The sequence below is a fragment of the Sinocyclocheilus anshuiensis genome, unplaced genomic scaffold (assembly GCF_001515605.1).
Source record: "Sinocyclocheilus anshuiensis isolate Anshui unplaced genomic scaffold, SAMN03320099.WGS_v1.1 scaffold648, whole genome shotgun sequence".
Taxonomy (NCBI): domain Eukaryota; kingdom Metazoa; phylum Chordata; class Actinopteri; order Cypriniformes; family Cyprinidae; genus Sinocyclocheilus; species Sinocyclocheilus anshuiensis.
In genome coordinates this window covers 152,658-170,791 of record NW_015557156.1, presented here as the reverse complement: position 1 = coordinate 170,791, position 18,134 = coordinate 152,658, and the positions used below count along the sequence as shown (strand labels likewise).

General features: G+C 34.9%; 3 protein-coding genes across 4 annotated transcripts in view; 2 read left to right on the top strand and 1 right to left on the bottom strand.

Moving 5' to 3' along the window:
• slc44a2 (solute carrier family 44 member 2 (CTL2 blood group)) overlaps window positions 1-5,639 on the bottom strand; it is a 23,731-nt gene extending 18,092 nt beyond the window's left edge. For both annotated transcript variants that reach the window (XM_016473396.1, XM_016473395.1), the window contains exon 1: window positions 5,431-5,639. In XM_016473396.1, the coding sequence (XP_016328882.1) occupies window positions 5,431-5,467 (37 nt within the window). In that variant the 5' untranslated portion in view covers window positions 5,468-5,639. The remainder of the gene's footprint in view (window positions 1-5,430) is intronic.
• A 1,840-nt stretch (window positions 5,640-7,479) lies between these two features.
• LOC107678220 (glutaryl-CoA dehydrogenase, mitochondrial) lies at window positions 7,480-16,573 on the top strand. Its single transcript, XM_074186971.1, is given in 12 exon segments — window positions 7,480-7,598; window positions 8,139-8,254; window positions 8,481-8,516; window positions 8,613-8,753; window positions 10,822-10,884; window positions 11,083-11,253; window positions 11,528-11,657; window positions 13,684-13,900; window positions 14,090-14,193; window positions 15,289-15,414; window positions 15,621-15,781; window positions 15,997-16,573. Coding segments are annotated over 11 exon segments (1,326 nt in total). The 5' UTR covers window positions 7,480-7,598; window positions 8,139-8,151; the 3' UTR covers window positions 16,071-16,573.
• An 833-nt stretch (window positions 16,574-17,406) lies between these two features.
• LOC107678184 (uncharacterized) overlaps window positions 17,407-18,134 on the top strand; it is a 2,581-nt gene continuing 1,853 nt past the window's right edge. Inside the window, exon 1 of the mRNA XM_016473365.1 lies at window positions 17,407-17,898. Coding sequence (XP_016328851.1) covers window positions 17,667-17,898 — 232 coding nt within the window. The 5' untranslated portion in view covers window positions 17,407-17,666. The remainder of the gene's footprint in view (window positions 17,899-18,134) is intronic.

Genomic DNA, 18,134 nt, shown 5'->3' with positions numbered 1-18,134 from the left:
AGAGACCCCCCCACATGATTGTAAAGCGCTTTGGGTGTACAACAATACACAGTAAAGCGCTATATAAATGCATCATTCATTCATTCATTCATTCATTCACATATCATACTATGGTGAGAGAGCTTTTTATCTATTTATTTTTTTATAGCTGAAATGGTGTTGTTTTTAATCGTTTTTATTTTATGATGTACTACCAAGAAAATTTTTACGGGCTCTTTCCACGAGCACTCAGAATGAAATGGACAAGTACATAACCTTATGCTTCAGAAATTTCCTACTTCCCACTTCTGAAGGCGTAATTACGAGTTTATTGTGTTCAAGTGCTTTGTTGGCGAAAAGAGAATCATCGAGGACACCAGGTTTATTCTTGCCTGTTTCTTAAGGAAATCTTATTACAGTTTTTCTCGATTGCTAAAACATTATAACCAAGCTTTTGAACTAAAATTTCAACACCATTTTTAAAAAAACAGCACACCCATTTTCCTAAACTATAAAAAGTTTCTCATTCTTGTGAACAAGTTGCGACTGCTTTGGTACATTCATGCAATTGATTATGTACATTAGTCTGCGGTTTCCTACATTATCAGTTGCTATTGTCATGTTGCTCAAAATTTATTATATAGTTCTCTGTGCTATAGCCCTACCCCTCAAAACCTCAAGTCATTAGTTCATCGTATAAGTCATTACGGTAAATGCAAAATGGTTGATCTAGTTGTCATAAACTGTCAAGCATATTTTCTACACATTTCTAGACATAAATTTCCCATTTTTCAAGTGAAGACTTTCACTAATGAAGAGAATATAGATCAACCAATGACAAACCAGTTTTCTGAAATAGCTCAAAGGTACATCTCATGATGTAAATCATATATAGACAGAGGACAACACAAGAGTTACAAATTCTGACAACAGACTTTCTCATTTTTATTTTCGCCTTTGTGCCCATATTTCTTCTTCTTTTCTATTCCACAGTGACGTTGTAATGTGTTTTTTATTTTTATTTTTATTTTTTGGTCAGACCACTAGTAAAAGTGTAACTGTGAATCATATCCAGTCTTTTTCAATCAATATCCCACATACAGTAATGTGTAAATTTGTACTTTTGAAATGGATATATGGCATACATAAGAAGTGCAGCCTTCTGCATTTCAGTACAATAATATAGTTTACCATAGTTTACATCAGGTAATACTTAATGCAGAATGCAGTGTTATATTGACAATATGACTAAGCATCTTGCTTGTGAACAATGACACAAAGACTTTTCATTCTGATGGCACTGATATGTTCACTGACAAATACTTACTTCTGAGAGATGAACTAAAGATTTTGAGTAAGTTACAGGCTTTTGCAGGAAATCCATTGTGTGGTGCTGTTTGTACGAATTGTTTTGAGAAATGCACATACTCTTCTGCAGTACATTAAATGAAGGAATAATACACTTGGGGAGTACCACAAGCAGCACTTATTACCAGTTTTTGCCTATTGTTTTGAATTCATCTAATCAGTGTGTAAGACTGTGTTGTAGTGTGTGTTTTTGAGGGTTTGTGTGTCATGTCTGAGAGCAAAGTTTGGTTTGTCAGCAAGACAAGTGGAGAGCTTCATTTTGACCTGAATAGGAAGTTTGGGGAATTGAGTTAGAAGTCATGGATTTCGCAAAAAAGAGGCATAATTTCAAGAAATGTGTTTAAGCAATCGAGAAAAACTGTAAAACCCAAATGTATTGAAGATATTCAACCAACATTGATTAGATTTTGAATAAAATGTAGCGATAGTCATAGACCTAGCTAGTCATCCTGCTGACGATTCAGAATTTCAGTCAAATAAATGTTGTTTTTACTGAGTAAAATACATAGAATATGCATCAAATGATTATTGACTTACATAAATATACATGACTGTAATGACAAGAGAAAGTTATGTAGATGTTGTGGGGAAACTAATAAAACTTAACAGTCACTACAGCAATGATTCCCACTTCCGCCAAAATCTTGAGTTAAATCTGACTTGAGAAGCCGTTCATTTCCAATTTCCAAGGAAATTCATATTTTACATGAATTCCGATAGTACATAAAGGCAGTATAATTCATAGGCCTAAATATTAAACCATTTTAAAATGATTAAAAATACATACTGAGTGACTGATGCAATCTTTGTCATGGAACACACTTGTTGGTTCACATTGACTTCACAGTTTAAACATTTATGTTTCCTTTCATTTATTTCCAAGATCAGAGGTAAACTATCCATTTTCGCCTTCAGTATGGCTACAAAGGTCACATTGACATGGAAAAAATGCATTTTATCATGTGTTGCGGCGGCGTGCCTGGTGTAAATATGAATGAATTTCCTTCAATTCATTCAAACTGAAATCGAGTTCTATAAAGCTAGGTTATTTTTGGGAAATTTGAACAAGCATAGAGGATTTATGGTTACATTAATGGTCAGTTGTTTATTTCAATTGTTGTTTACACAAGCATTTTAGTACTAGAAAATCCAAGGAAATTCAAGCAATTCAAGCGATCAGATTGACATTTTAAGCGCCAAAAAAGGGAGCTATTTTCATAAAGCCAATCTGTAGTGCACAGCTGTTGTTTATGTGGAAAGGCATGGTTGTGAGTTATCAGTTTGCTCTGTCTTTTCTACGTGCATTATTCTCAAGCTTGATCTGATCAGACGTATGGCCAGAAGGCAACCTACAGCTTGAATCTAATCACACACTTTGGCCCCTGTTTCAAACTGACCTTTTCCACCCACAAAGACACGTGATCTCCAGACACAATAAGGGGCACGGATATTTGAGATGCCTTTGTAGTTATAAGGGCATTGCAATGTTGTGAGATTGCTAGGCAACTGGAGAGAAGTGTATCATTGTCATTCACAAACGAGCCTTAGAAAAGTTACAGTCATGAGGAGGCGCTTCCCATAGTCTTAAAGGGATAGTTCATCCAAAAATTTAAATTTTATGTTTATCTGCTTACCCCCAGGGCATCCAAGATGTAGGTGACTTTGTTTCTTCAGTAGAACACATATGATGATTTTTAACTTTAACCGTTGCAGTCTATCAGTCGTATAATGCATGGCAATGGTAACAAAATCTATGAGAGTAAAAAAAACATGCACAGACAAATCCAAATTAAACCCTGCGGCTCGTTACGACACATTGATGTATCAACACACCCATTAACGTAAACTACGCCAGAGCGCGTACACACCTCACGCACCGGATGCCGGATGCCGATGCCCAAAGACAGTTGGACATAATGGTGTATTAGAGGTAAAAAAAATTATATAAATACTGTTCGGTTTCTGGCACAAACCGATCGTTTCGTGTCTTAGGACATCAATGTGTTGTCACGAGCCGCAGGGTTTAATTTGGATTTGTCTGTGCATGTTTTTTTTACTCTCATAGATTTTGTTACCATTGCCATGCATTATACGACTGATAGACTGCAACGGTTAAAGTTAAAAATCATCATATGTGTTCTACTGAAGAAACAAAGTCACCTACATCTTGGATGCCCTGGGGGTAAGCAGATAAACATCACATTTTCATTTTTGGATGAACTATCCCTTTAAGTCAGAGATTTATTATAATGATCTCTGGTGTTCATGTGGTTAAGAGACCGTATTGCAATCCAGAAGACGATGACAAAAAGTCATCTGAGCATGTGAGTATACTTCACTCCTGCCCAGACTCTTTAAAATCACGCTACAACTTGTTCTCCAAAGCAGAACTTCAAAAAACCTTTGAATGACGTTCAGGAATGAGACTGGGGCTCTAGAAGAAACGGGAGAATAGGCTTTAGGAAGTCAGCTTAATCTAGTTTAGGCATGCTTCATCAGGCTTTTTTCATTTTTAGTGACAACTTTAAATGAGGATCTTTAAGATGATGAAGCAGTCAAGGAGTATTACTATCTTTAACCCTTTGAGTAGAGAAGCAAACCACTGAACCAGGCCTATTATCAAGCCTCATTTTCTGACCCAAGATAATCTGCACCTTCAGTGTCATTATGCAAGAATCATCTTTGGATGGAAATCACACTGAAGCTATAAATTATCCCAGCAATATTACAAGTCATAATGAAAAATAGGACATAAATGTGTTACTTTACTCCCTATATAAGTCGCTTTCAGTGCGAGTTATTTGACATGAACTGTGGTGGTTATGGGAAAACTGGACTTGGTCTTGATCCTCTTTCTCGGTTTTCTGTCTCTCTACTACGTTGTCTACCAATAATATTGGGACAAAAGTTTTCAAATGGTTCATAAACTACAATAACTATAATATTTTAGTGGAAATTTAGATTTACACTAAGTAAAGGCAAGTAAGGGAATTCACTTATTTTTGGCCTAAATGTTGCAGGGATATTATAGTTAATTAAAATTCAAAAAACATTTCATTTCTTGAAATAGGCTTAATTCAGCTTTACCTGAAAATTAAAAATATATATTTTTAGCTGAAATAAAATATTTTAAAAATTATTACAAATGACAAAAACTCTCTCTCTCTCTCTATATATATATAATAGAAATAAATATAATAAAAATTATTTCAAAACTTTAACTACAATAAATATCAACATGGAAAATATAAAAATAAAACACTAATTTAAAATATTAATCAAACTATAACAATATCCTAATGATACTAAAATAACTTACTTTTTATAGATGCTACCTGTTGTTTCTATAAACATAGTTTGGTTTTATAGAAACCACACTGCTGTTAGCATGGCAATGGAAAACCTTTCAGAGGTTTACATGTGGTTCCTATGGTTTTATGGCAAACATCATGCAGATTATTCAAGCATGCAAGGTCATGTAAAATTACATTTTGTTTTAAAGTAGAGTATTTGCCTTTTCTGAATAACTTGAACAAGTATTGCATTTAGTTAATAAAACACTATTTTTTACAAACCTTTTTATATTTCCATTAAGGTGTATCAGTTTATTTTAAAGTGGGGCAATCCACTAAAAATGTCCATATAGACATTCAATCTTACTGTTACACAAACATTAACAGGCAACATTGATGAAAACTCCATTTATAATGCGTGTGTGATACTAGGCAATGGGAGATGCAGTTATAGACACATTTACTTATTAGGGCGCATAAACAACCATATGATGATCGCAGTATTTATTGACCTGGGAGTAATTACGCCAGCCATGTGTTTGAGCCCACGCCTATTGTTTTCTTGATTACATCCGTCCTATGTATCCTCTCTCTCACACACTGGTCTAATGCATTGCGTCAATATATTCACTTATGATTTATGTCGAGCACCAGTGTGCAAATGTGCATTACTGTTATTCTTAATTAAAATGCCTGAGACCCACGCCCCACGCATTAGTCATTGTTTTCATCAGAGGACTATCCCCACCACTTTCAGAAGGAGCAACCCTTAAAAATGAAAATGTCTTACCATATTTGGACTCTGGATTTTTCTCCTCCGGCTCCATTTGAAAATAAAGGATGCGCACTTGTGGCAGTCACTTGAATCTCGAAATGAAGAGTATCGCCGTCGCCTAATCTTGTGAGGAACTGGCCATCAGTAATTCCGCTGCTCTACAGTGGAAGTGTGTGGCAGACAGCAGCGCATTCTACAGTACACGCATGACGACGTGTTTCGCTTTTCCGAGAGCTGAACCCACCAATGAGAGGACAGGAAAAAATGACAGGCAGCCGGCACAGCCAATGAAACATAAACGCTCCTTCGCTGAAAATCGCCAGTGTTTGGCGTATAAAGGAATCACAGTTTTGATTATTCTAGATGTAAAATTACAAAAACAACACGCAATTGATACAATACTCATTCGTTTCGCCATTATCAAGTTTTGTAAGATTAACTTACTCTGAATAAAGATCTATACATTCAGTGTTTCTGTATGATAATGATAAATTGTGTTAGAATGCAACATTTGTTTCTAACAAAGAATCTTGGCGTGAGAAAGTGCAAATTCACGCAGTTTGCGGAATAGCAGGACGGTTCCTAGAAATACTAATTAAATGAACGTTTTAACAATACTTACCCAATCGGATACTCTCTGATGGTCATGAATAATGTAATGAACAGGATAAAGTTTCACACCAGGTGACAAAGTTGTGCAATTTTGGGCACCTCCCAGACCCTTTACAAAACCGTTTTAATGACACATTAAAGATTGTATATATATAGCTACAGAAAGGATAATAAATAAAAAATGTAAGATTATTAAGTTTACATTTTGAGAGCATTTGGTTTAAAAAAATAAATAGAAATAAAAATAAAATTACATAAAGCATGGAACTTTTTTTTGTTTTTTTTGCATTTTAACATTAACAGAACAATATAGGCTAACATAAGTACAACTTTAAGTCCTCACAGACTGAAGCATTCAAAAAAAATTCAAAATCCCAAGTAATAGCTAGATGGAAGAATAGATACTCTGTTTTATTCAATTACCTACTTCAGTCCAAAATGAATTAACCAAATTGAAATAAAGAAATAAGTGTTCAACAGTTTCTACATCATTATTACAGAATTGACAAATGTTACAATCGACATTAAATCTTAATCTCAGAAATTCCTTAGCAGGATAAATATCATACATCATTTTAAAATGCACAAGCATGGAACATTTAATAAGGTCCAACAACGCTACAACCCCGAATAATTGAAAAAAATATGTCGCCCCCAGGTGGGTATAAAAGAACACTAGTTTGTAACAGGATTAATTAATTAATTAGTTTATATGACATTGCACTTTTAATAGAAAATTAGCCATAATTATAAAATACGCTCTGATTAATGTGCTGATGAATAAAAACATAAACAATAAAAAAAATACCCATTTTCAGAAGTTTCAAAAGTAGCCTAATTTGTATTTTAGGCCATGCAATTTCAGGCTGAAACAACACACATCGTCACACACAGACAAAGCATCTTTATCTTCATTTTAGTTACAAAGACCTATGTCATTCGGTTTCATTCTGTAACGTTAAAGTAAATTAAAACCAGCTGGATCTTCGCCATGGGTAATTGCAAAAAAAAATATTATGCATCAATCTCATTTAGGTTTTTTTTTTTTTTATATATAGCCACCTGTAATTATGCACGTGCACGACATGAAAATATATTCATAACAGAAATATTACCCAGCAGTCATTTTATGTTACAACAGAGCAAAGCACTTTAAAAATTCCTCTACGCGCACACGCCTGTTCTAATCATCCAATCGGAGCGCGCGGTGCCGGAAAACGCCTTCGACATGCCACAGGATTTCAGACGTTGCCATCAGCCATTTTGAATGTGGCATGATCAAACAAACTTTAAATTTAAAATGTCAAAATTCGATATTAGCTATTTTTAGTTCATATAATAACTTATGTATGTAATTATGTAGTATAAAATAATTAGTCACGTTTTATAAAGATAAAAAAACAATGTTACATATTTATTGTGGCAGCTACACAGAGTCAAACATACCTCACAAAAGATGGAGGATTCGATCTTCCAATATGTGCGTGTGACACGTTCAACAGCTCTGCTCTGAATATAAACAGTGTTACAGTAATGTAGACAGGGAAATCATCTGATCGAAGGCGCTGAAGGTAGTATATTTTAAATAAATTTTCCAATATGACTGCATGGCGAATAGAACAACTGTTTACAACTACATGTTTTAAAATATACATCTGAAATACAAATTCAATCGATTTTGAAATCTGTCTGATAAGGTGTGATACGTTGTGTAATTCCAGTTGTGTAACCATGCGTGGACTAGACAGTAATTCAACAGAAAATAACCTTAATAATGGGAAAATAATAACTGACACCTACAATAATAACTCATGTTTTGAATGGTATTAAAACAGATAAAAGTTGCAGTTGTTAAGAATACTCATAAAATTACATTTTACAGTATTCATGATAACATGAGATAATAACATATCTCAAAACAAAACAAAAAATCCATTTAGTGTTTTGTGAAACTTACAAAACATCGAATATGTAAAAACGTAAAACCACCAAACAGGATGGAATTACCACAGGAAATATAAAAAATGAATGACTGTGAAATAAACTTGTGTAGATACTGTTATAATGTTGCTTTAACAGTATTAATAATGCATATTGTTAAATTTTTTCAGGTTTGAATACACCATGGCATTGAGAACAGCTTTATCACGCCTGCTGGTGAACTCACAGAGTTATTCTGTGATCGCTGTTTCAAGGGCCCAGGGCACTTCAGCACCTGCAGCATACGGTTAGATCACTAATTCACCATAACATAACCATAACTTTGAATGATCATATCAGTCATGAGGACAACAAAAATAGACAAAACAGGAAAACAGGAGAGTTTTATGGCACATAAACTAAACTCATTTTACATTCACATTAAAAGTTGATCAAATTGCATCAAGTTTCAGAATTAATGTGTTTTCATGTTAAGGCTTGGTAACTAAATCTCAAATTGTCTTGTCTATCAGAGACAGAGGAGCAAGCGAAAAAAGCAGCAAAAACACGTAAATATATTTATTTCATATTTTCCAATTGTAATGTTTGAATTTGACATCATGTACTGTATTTGAGCTGAAACTAAAAAGCTTTTTGATTTCTAGCTAAGGTGCAGTTTAACTGGCGTGATGCGTTGGATCTGGAAGGACAGCTCACAGAGGAGGAGATCATGATCAGAGACAGTTTCCGCACATACTGCCAGGAGAAGCTCATGCCCCGTATCCTCATGGCCAACAGGAATGAACGTAAGTGGAACAACTAGTCACATCTGATGTATTAGAACGGGGGTCAGCAACCTTCATGCATGATTAATCAGAATCAGAATCAGAATCAGAAGAGCTTTATTACCAAGTATGTTTACACACACAAGGAATTTGACTTGACGACAGGAGCTTCCAGTGTAGAAGAAAGTACAAACATAGTGCAGACATACATGATAACGCAGACATGCATAGGAATAACACAGTAGGGATGTAATATAACACTAATATAATAAAAAAAGAAAAATTAGAAAAATGTAATAATGTACTATATACAGAAATTGAAGTATAGGAAAAAATGAATTGTTTAGATAAATGTACAGATATGTTTATTAGTGTGCAGATATGTTATTTACAAAGTGTGCAGTTTAATATAAATGGATGATGTATAATTATGAAAGATTAATTGTTCAGGCTGAATATAGCCTGTGGGAAAAAACTGTTCTTGTGCCTGGCTGTTCTGGTGGTCAGTACTCTGTAGCGCCGGCCAGAAGGCAACAGTTCGAAGAGAGAGTGGGCTGGGTGTGAGGGGTCCAAGGTGATTTTTTTAGCCCTTTTCCTCACTCTGGAGATGTAAAGATCTTGGAGGCTGGGCAGAGGGGCACCAATAATCCTCTCAGCAGTCCTGACTGTCCGTTGTAGTCTCTTGATGTCTGATTTGGTAGCTGAACCAAACCAGACAGTTATGGATGAACACAGGACAGACTCAATGATAGCAGAGTAGAACTGTTTCAGCAGCTCTACCTCACGTTATGCTATGGAGGCTCTCTTTTTTATTTATTTGATTCCTCAGTGTTTGCTAAATGTTCTGTAATTTACTAGTCAGTATATAATACAGCATGTGGTGTATGCCATGCCTTGTCATATTCGTTTTTGTTAATAAACGTTTTGTAAGCTAGTTTGTCATTGTATCTTACTGTTTTATTGTTGTTATGCTTTTTAATTAAGAATAACAATGAATCCATCTTTTGTTTTAGTCTTAAAAAGTGAAATACGTATGCATAGATGTATGTAAGCAAATGAGACAATTATCTTTTCTTGTAAAACGTGACACCAAGATCGTGAATTCGAAAGTGAAAGCATCCGAAGCCCAGCTTATAACATAGCTAATGAGAAACTCCCGTTCACAAAATTCAAATCACAAATAATTCTGATAAAAAAGAAGGGGTTGAATGTTAACCACTTTCGTTTTCAATGCTTTGATTAATCCCATGTTGTAGCGCAAACAAATAAATGATGTTCTTGTGTGACCAACTGAGAAAGTTAGTCGCAAAAGAGCGACCAGTGGGAAGAATGAGTCTGGAGCCCTGAAGCATAAAACACTGTTTTATTACATTGGATATTTGACATTTACATTAGCTATTTGAACATGCTATTAGATAAACTGTTGTCAGTCATGTTGTCATTTAAAATCCGGACATCATTGGCAATGTTATTGTTTTAGTTATGCAAACAAAAACTCATTTTATTTGTTGTTTGTTGATTTTAAATGTAAAACTTGGTGAAATTATTTGTGTGTCAGTACTTTTTGAACATTTCCAGCACATTTTAACAATACCGTGATAATAATGATAACCGTGATAATTTTGGTCACTATAATCGTGATGAGAAATTGTCATACCGTTAAATCCCTAGATAGGTGTCGTATTCCTATAGGTAGATGGGGATCAGCTGAGAGTCAGCTGATGCGAGCTTGACTAACGTGACCTGCCAGAACTAACGCTACGCTTGATTTCGCCCCAAAAATGAAAATACTGTCATCATTTACTCACCCTCACTTCCTGTTTGAGTTTCTTTTTCTGTTGAACACAAAGAAAGATATTTTGAAGAATGTGAGTAAACAAACAGTTGATGGTAGCCATCGACTTGCATAGTATTTAGCATTCTTCGAAATATCCTAAATGATGACAGAATTTTTTTTTTGGGTGAACTATGCCTTTAATTCTTACCTCAGGTTTTATTTTATTTTATCTATAAAGGTTGATGGTCTCTGTATTATAATGTCTTGATAAGAAAAGCCCTGAAATTTTAATCTGTGGCTCTGAATTCACAGATTTCCATCGAGAGATTTTAAACGAGATGGGAGAGCTTGGTGTCCTTGGGCCTACGATTCAAGGTAAACTCAGACTTTAAAATGGCTGTTAGTGAGACTGTACGAGAATCATCCTCATGAAAATGGAGCAAAATGCAAACCACAGTCTCATTAAACATCATATCTCTTATATACAGCTTCCAGGTGACTCTGATTCTGTTGTCCGTGACACTGAATGTATAATGTACATAGTCTGACCTTTTTGGATCCTTTGTGTTGAAGGATATGGCTGTGCGGGCACTAGTTACGTGGCATACGGTCTGATCGCCAGGGAGGTGGAGAGAGTGGACAGTGGCTACCGTTCAGTTATGAGTGTCCAGTCCTCACTGGTCATGCACCCTATCAACGCATATGGAACAGAAGCACAGAAACAGAAATACCTGCCTAAACTGGGTTAGTCAACTGCCTAAACTGCATGTCAGTGCATTGAACTGCTGTAAAAATATTTACATCGCTCAAAATCCCCATGGAAAATCAGTCATTTTAAGATTAATATCAGTCATTTTAAAATGAGTAATTTTTTTAAATAGTCATTTAATTTGAAATTTTGCACATCACTATTATTCAGTAATTACAAATGACTGGAAAAGTGAGGGAAATTCATTCAAAATGTCTTTACATTTATTAATTGCCCCATGTTATTATGTGCGTGTGTCATTCTTCCCAGCTCGTGGAGAGATTCTGGGCTGTTTTGGACTTACAGAACCGAACCATGGGAGTGACCCTGGTGGCATGGAGACCAAAGCCAAATACAACCCCTCCAGCAGGACATATACCGTCAGTGGGGCAAAAACATGGTTAGTGACCCTGAATTAGGGTTGGGCCGATAGACGATGCCATCGCCGATGGCTGATAGACATCACGATGTTGAGCCGGCATCGTGATCCCCCCCATTCCCCCCGCATCCCAATACCGTGTTCGGAAAGAAAATGACGTGTAGGCAGAACCCCTAATAAATACGAGATGGGAGGAAAATATATATTTCAATATTTTTCCTTGCAGTTATATAATTGGGTAATTATACTACATATTTCGGCATCAGGGAGCCGCTATTATACCTGCCATTGAAACTGGCATCATGCTTTTGAATGCACAATCGCTTTTAATTTCACTTTCACTTTCGAGATTCGCGATCCGCAACCCAGGCAACGATAAGTTCTACTGTAATGTAACAGGCAACCGTTACACCGTGTCTACACCGGACGAGACAGTTGTCGTGTCGTGTCGCGCCGTGCCGCGCCACGCCGCATCAGCTAAAGTCTGTCTACACATTTCCGACGAGTGCTTGCGGTGTTCGGCCAATCACAATGCACTGGGTCAGCTGGCCAATCAGAGCAGACTGCGCTTGTCGGAAGGAGGGACTTTGTAGAAAACGAAGTGTTTGAGAGAGGCGGGGCATAGAGGACCTACAATAATGTACAGTATTTGAAAAATAATGTGTTTTTTGAAAATTAAAGCATGTCAACATATTCTGTTACACCAAATACACAAAATAATGATCTTTAAAAAAGCATCATATGACCCCTTTAATAACCCTGATCACACCAATACAAAAGTATAGTATTATGTTCAGTATGCTCCTATGCAAAAAGCAGTATTCTCATGCAAAATGTAAAATAAATAAATAAATAAATGTGATGGGGATGGTATAATTTACTTAAGAGTAATTTACTTGCTTTACTAAGCTTGATTAGTCATCAGCACTCTAAAGTTGCACAGCACTGTATCATTTTATGTGAAGGTCAGTTCATTGGACGGTTTCTTATGTAAGGGCCGTGTACCTACGTCCATATTTAGATTTTGTAACTTTACCCTCCACGGGGTGTTTGTCCCTTGCTGGTTTAGGAGGACACTGAAATCTGCTGACCATCTGTTTACTTAAGTATACAATGTGAATCTGGCTTGACGTCAGAGATGTTTCTGTCTGAGCAGATTTTCAATTTACAGTTACATTTAATCATTTAGCAGATGCTTTTATCTAAAGCCACACTAGTACAGAAGAAAAAAAATTAAACTAAAACAATATAACAAACTATACTGAAACAAGAGAAACGACTATGCAATTCATTTTAAATATATTTTTATATTGATCTAATCAAAAAACTTCAGTTATTCTATAATCAAATAACACACCCCATAAAAAATTTAAAATACATTTTGTTTAATTAGTATTTTCACTTGACACCTTTCACTTGTGTTGATGTGCAGAACACATACTCACTTTACTGACTTCAGAAATGATTGTTGGTTTTATTGTATTGTATTGTATTGTTTTTATTTATTTATTTAGCACATAAAAAAATATGATACATATTTATAAAAAAAAAAAAAACATCACGTTGCAAGTTGCTTAGTAATTCTTAAGTGAACCACATTAACCATTGACTAACAAAATGTTTTATATTACATGAAAATACTTATTTTAGCTAATTTAAATTTTGATATTGTGATTTTTAGATTTTTTGGCTTATGTCTAAGGAAAATATAATAAGTATCAAATAAATAATCTTTTTAGTTTGTTTGAATGTTTTTGTCTTTGGGAAAGGCAATATATTTGATTAATATCAAATCAATGTTTGATCAAACCAAAAACTTAAATGGAAAAAAAAAACCTAATAAATTGTGTTGTAAGAAATTAGAGTATTTTTTTAAAACTTGGTCCAAAGTATCATTATTTTTGCAAGAACTAAACTAAATTGAAAGCACAAATAAGAACTAAAATCACAACTATAATAACCCTGCATTGTACACATAAATCTTGAACACACAGCACAGATGAGTTATGATAAGCGCTTACACAAACACTTTTTTTTCTGTGAGCAGGATCACCAACTCCCCATACGCTGATATCTGTGTGGTGTGGGCCAAATGTGAGGATGGCAGAGGGAGAGGGTTTATCCTGGAGAGAGGAATGAATGGCCTGAGCACCCCAAAGATAGAAGGCAAGTTCTCCCTCAGGGCCTCAGCCACCGGGATGATCCTAATGGACGAGGTTTAAGTGCCAGAGGAAAACCTGCTGCCCCATGTGTCTGGCCTTGCTGTGAGTATGTTTGTCACTGTCATTAATGCATCACTAGTACTCCTGATCACACTTCTGAACAACTGCCTAAATCTCATACCAACCCAGATAACTGAGAGAATCACTGAAATTAAGTGGAAAAATGTAACATGCCCACTAAAGTGATTCTTTACTTTTCTGATATTTGATTAGACGTGTTGATTTCTGTAGGGTCCCTTTGGCTGCCTGAATAACGCCCGTTATGGCATCGCGTGGGGCGCTCTGGGTGCTGCAGAATTTTGTTTCCACGCTGCCCGCCAGTATACTCTGGACAGGTGAGTGGTTTAGCATCAGGTTATCAGTTTAACATTTAACATGCATATATTAGTACTAGTTGTTTTTCGTGTAAGGAAAAGTGTATATTTTAGGTATTTTAACTAGTTACCAGTTGATGACCTTTATCGCATTTAATTTGAATAGTTCTAAAGTGGGACAAATTAATAGAAAATATTCCATGTATGCATAATAATTAATCTTCCTAATAAAAAATATTGACATGCATGTCACAATAGGGCCAGGCGATGTAACTAAAAAATTGTATCTCAATACTTTTCCAAGTTTCGATGATATTCAGGGTATCACTGAGATACTATTATAGTTTTTATGCTTGTTTTGAATTCGTTTTTTTAATTTTTTTTTATCATTTTTGTTTTAGTAATTTTGTAAAATTTGTTAGTGTTTTTTTTTATATGTCTAGATAGTTTTCATTCATTTTTTTTTTTCAGTTTTAGTTATTTTAGTACATCAAGATAAACTATATGAAAATGAGAAATGTTGTCTTGGCAACTAGCCAAAACAATATTTGTTAAAGTTATAATAATAATAATAATAAAATAGTTAATTTTGTATTTTATTTTATTACAAGTGACAAAAATTGTTTTATGGTTTTAGTTAACTGTAATAACCCTGATTCAGTGTGTATATATATATATATATATATATATATATATATATATGATATTTTTGCATTTGGTCTTTTAAAAGCTGTTTTTTTTGTGTGTTTTTTTGCCTACCATGAAAAAGACTTCATTTAAATAAAACATTTATTATAAAGTACATACAAATTGTTTACTCCAAAATAAGCACAAAAATAATAAAGACAAAGTGCTTTTTAGTAAATTAACATAAGTCACATTTAAAAATCACAATAAAATATGAAAATTATATAAGTGTCATTACATTGATTACAGTACTGAGTAATATTAATTAACTACTTACAATAGGGTTAGGTTTTGGTTTAGGGTTAGTTGTTTGTAATTATGCATAATTTACAGTTTACAATTTACTTAGTACATGTAACATGTGACTATTTTACCTTTAATTTGACTTTTAATTTAATCTACATACATGTCATTGATTTTACCATGTAGAATCCAGTTTGGAGTCCCTCTGGCCAGAAACCAGCTGATACAGAAGAAGATGGCAGACATGCTGACAGAGATTACAATCGGCCTGCAGTCCTGTTTACAGCTGGGCAGACTCATTGACCAAAAGAAGTGAGTCATTACCAAAGAGTCTCAGTCTTAGTTATTAGTTCAGTGTGTTTAAGCAAAACATTTGGAGGAGTCCAGAGCTCACAGAAGTGTTATTATTACAATCCGGTGCCCTGAATACCCATGAGCCTTGTCAGATTAAACCCCAGCTGTCTCATTGTCAAAGAATCCTGCGGCTCATTGAATTTGTTAATGCATTTCTCCAAAAGATACACACCAGAGATGATCTCCATGCTGAAACGAAACTCGTGTGGGAAAGCCCTGGACATCGCCAGGCAGGCCAGAGACATGCTGGGAGGAAACGGCATAGCAGACGAATACCACATCATACGCCATGTCTTGAACCTAGAGGCCGTCAACACATATGAAGGTACAAGGAGAAGGAAAAAATGTTTTTCATTTTATATGAAAGCTATACCTTTGGCCAGCAGAGGTCAGTATAGGCTTTATATAAGTTATAAAAAAAAATGTCATGTTGTGCGCTAATGCAATGATAATAATTCCTGTTTGAACACCAATGTAGAGACTTTTAGTTTAATTTGAACCATACAAATTTTAATACAATTATTTTCTTCCTTTTCACAGGCACTCATGACATCCATGCTTTGATCTTGGGCAGAGCCATCACTGGACTCCAGTCTTTTACTGTTGGAAAATAAACCCATATTTCTCACTGAACAAGTTTGTAATGGGAAATATTTACTCAACATCCATCCATAAGTGCCTCTGTGTGCTCTCAAATCTTTCGTTTTAGTAAATGGGTCCAAACTCACTTAAATCTGTACGTACAAGCCTTCAACGGGATCTTCTCTCTAGGGTACTGGATTGACATGAATTAAAATGTCACGTTACAAAGACAGTTGCATTATGAAACAGTGAATGATCTTATGGTAAAGTTAATTATTGAAAGTCACTGATCCACATTATTCACTGGTACAATGATCATAAGAACTTAATAATGAAAGAGTGGTTTCAAAATACTGTTGAAAACAGGTTTTTAGTCAAGGATGCCAGACATCCTGCTTGCACTTTAGACTCGCTGATCATTGTCAATGACTCTTGTAAGTTTTGTTGTATTTATTGAGTCCTGAAAATAAATCAAATATCAGTATCTTGTGATTCTATGCATTCATTCTGAATAAAATCTGATTTGTTTGTTTTATATGCATTGTGGGTATGTATGTGTTACCTAACAGTTAAACATGAATAGTTTTTATAATGATGTCCATTTTAATAATAGGTTGGGAAACGCTGTTCTACATGAGCCAATATTTATTAATATTTAATAACTAATAATTCTACATCAGGCTATGTAGTATCTGCCAGATCATTGGAAAAAAAAAGTATTTCTACTACCCAAACTCTTAGCCTAAAAAGCTACATTTCCTCAAAAATATTTTTTTTAATAACTAATAATTCTACATTAGCCTACATAGTATTTCACAGGGTTATTATAGTTAAATAAAATGAAAACTAAAACCATAAAAACCCTTTGTCTCTTGAAATATTTGAACTGAAATAAAATATTTAAAAAATGTCAGGTAGTTGCCAAGGCAACATATCTATGTTTTCAGTTTAAGTTGTACTAAAATAACTAAAACTGAAAAAAAAAACAAAAAAAATTATAAAAACTACATAGACATACAAAATAATAATAATAATAAAAACAAAATTACTACAACGAACTCAAAATTAAAACAGAAAATAATGAAAAAAAAAGCTATAATAATATACAAAAAAAAAAATAATACTGGTATTTAACAGATAATTAGAAAAATATTTACCAGAATATTAGAAAAGTAAAAATGAGTTCATAGTTAGAAATGCATAAAACATGGGTCTATTCTTCTATGTACCTGTCTGCCTCATCTATCTAGAGCAGTTTCTGGTCGACCTTGAATGATCCGTGCGCGCCTTGATGAGATTTAAGCGATGACGCGTCACTGTCCGAGAAAAGATCATGACCGGCCGATGGTGTGAGATCTTCAAACCTCATCACTTACAGCACAGGCCATCTGCCCAGCTGAACTGAAACATGGCTGCTTTTAAAATCTCGTCCTTGAATGAGTTCAATGGTTTGCTTTGATTTTTTTTCTTTTTCAAATGACATTATGCACCGAGTCTACTCGCCGACTCGACAAATAGTCGCTGGTTACTTGGGATAAACTACCTGGAGGACAAGCAAAACACATTTTGGAAGTGGAATACAGGACGTTAGTTTTTTTGTGAAATTACAGTACAGGCAGTGGACAAGAATGAACCCCATGAATATGAACAGTCTGAACGTGTCCGTCTCTGGGAACCAGCACACGTATCAGTACGCCGTCTATGAGTCTCCGCTGTATAAGGACTACAGACCTCCAGCCAGAGATCTCATCCAGCTTCCCAGAGCCTTGCTCTACCTGATGATGGCCGCGGTGGTGGTGGTCGCTGTCGCTTATGCCATTGTGGGACATTTAATTAAAGACCTCGCGCATGACATCTTGGGTAAATATACCGAGAGTTGCATTGAGAAGTTAGTCGATCAAGTTAGCAGGTTCAGCTGGTAGAGTATGGTGGTCTTGGTGTTACCAGTACTGTATGGTGATACAGTGGCCACTGGCCACAAAAAGTAACTGTTCAGTAGGAAGGCTTATATAGTGGACACGTAAATAAATAATTCAAAAAGTAGCTGTTCAGTATAGTAATAGTTATATAGTGGGCACAAAAATAAATAAATAATT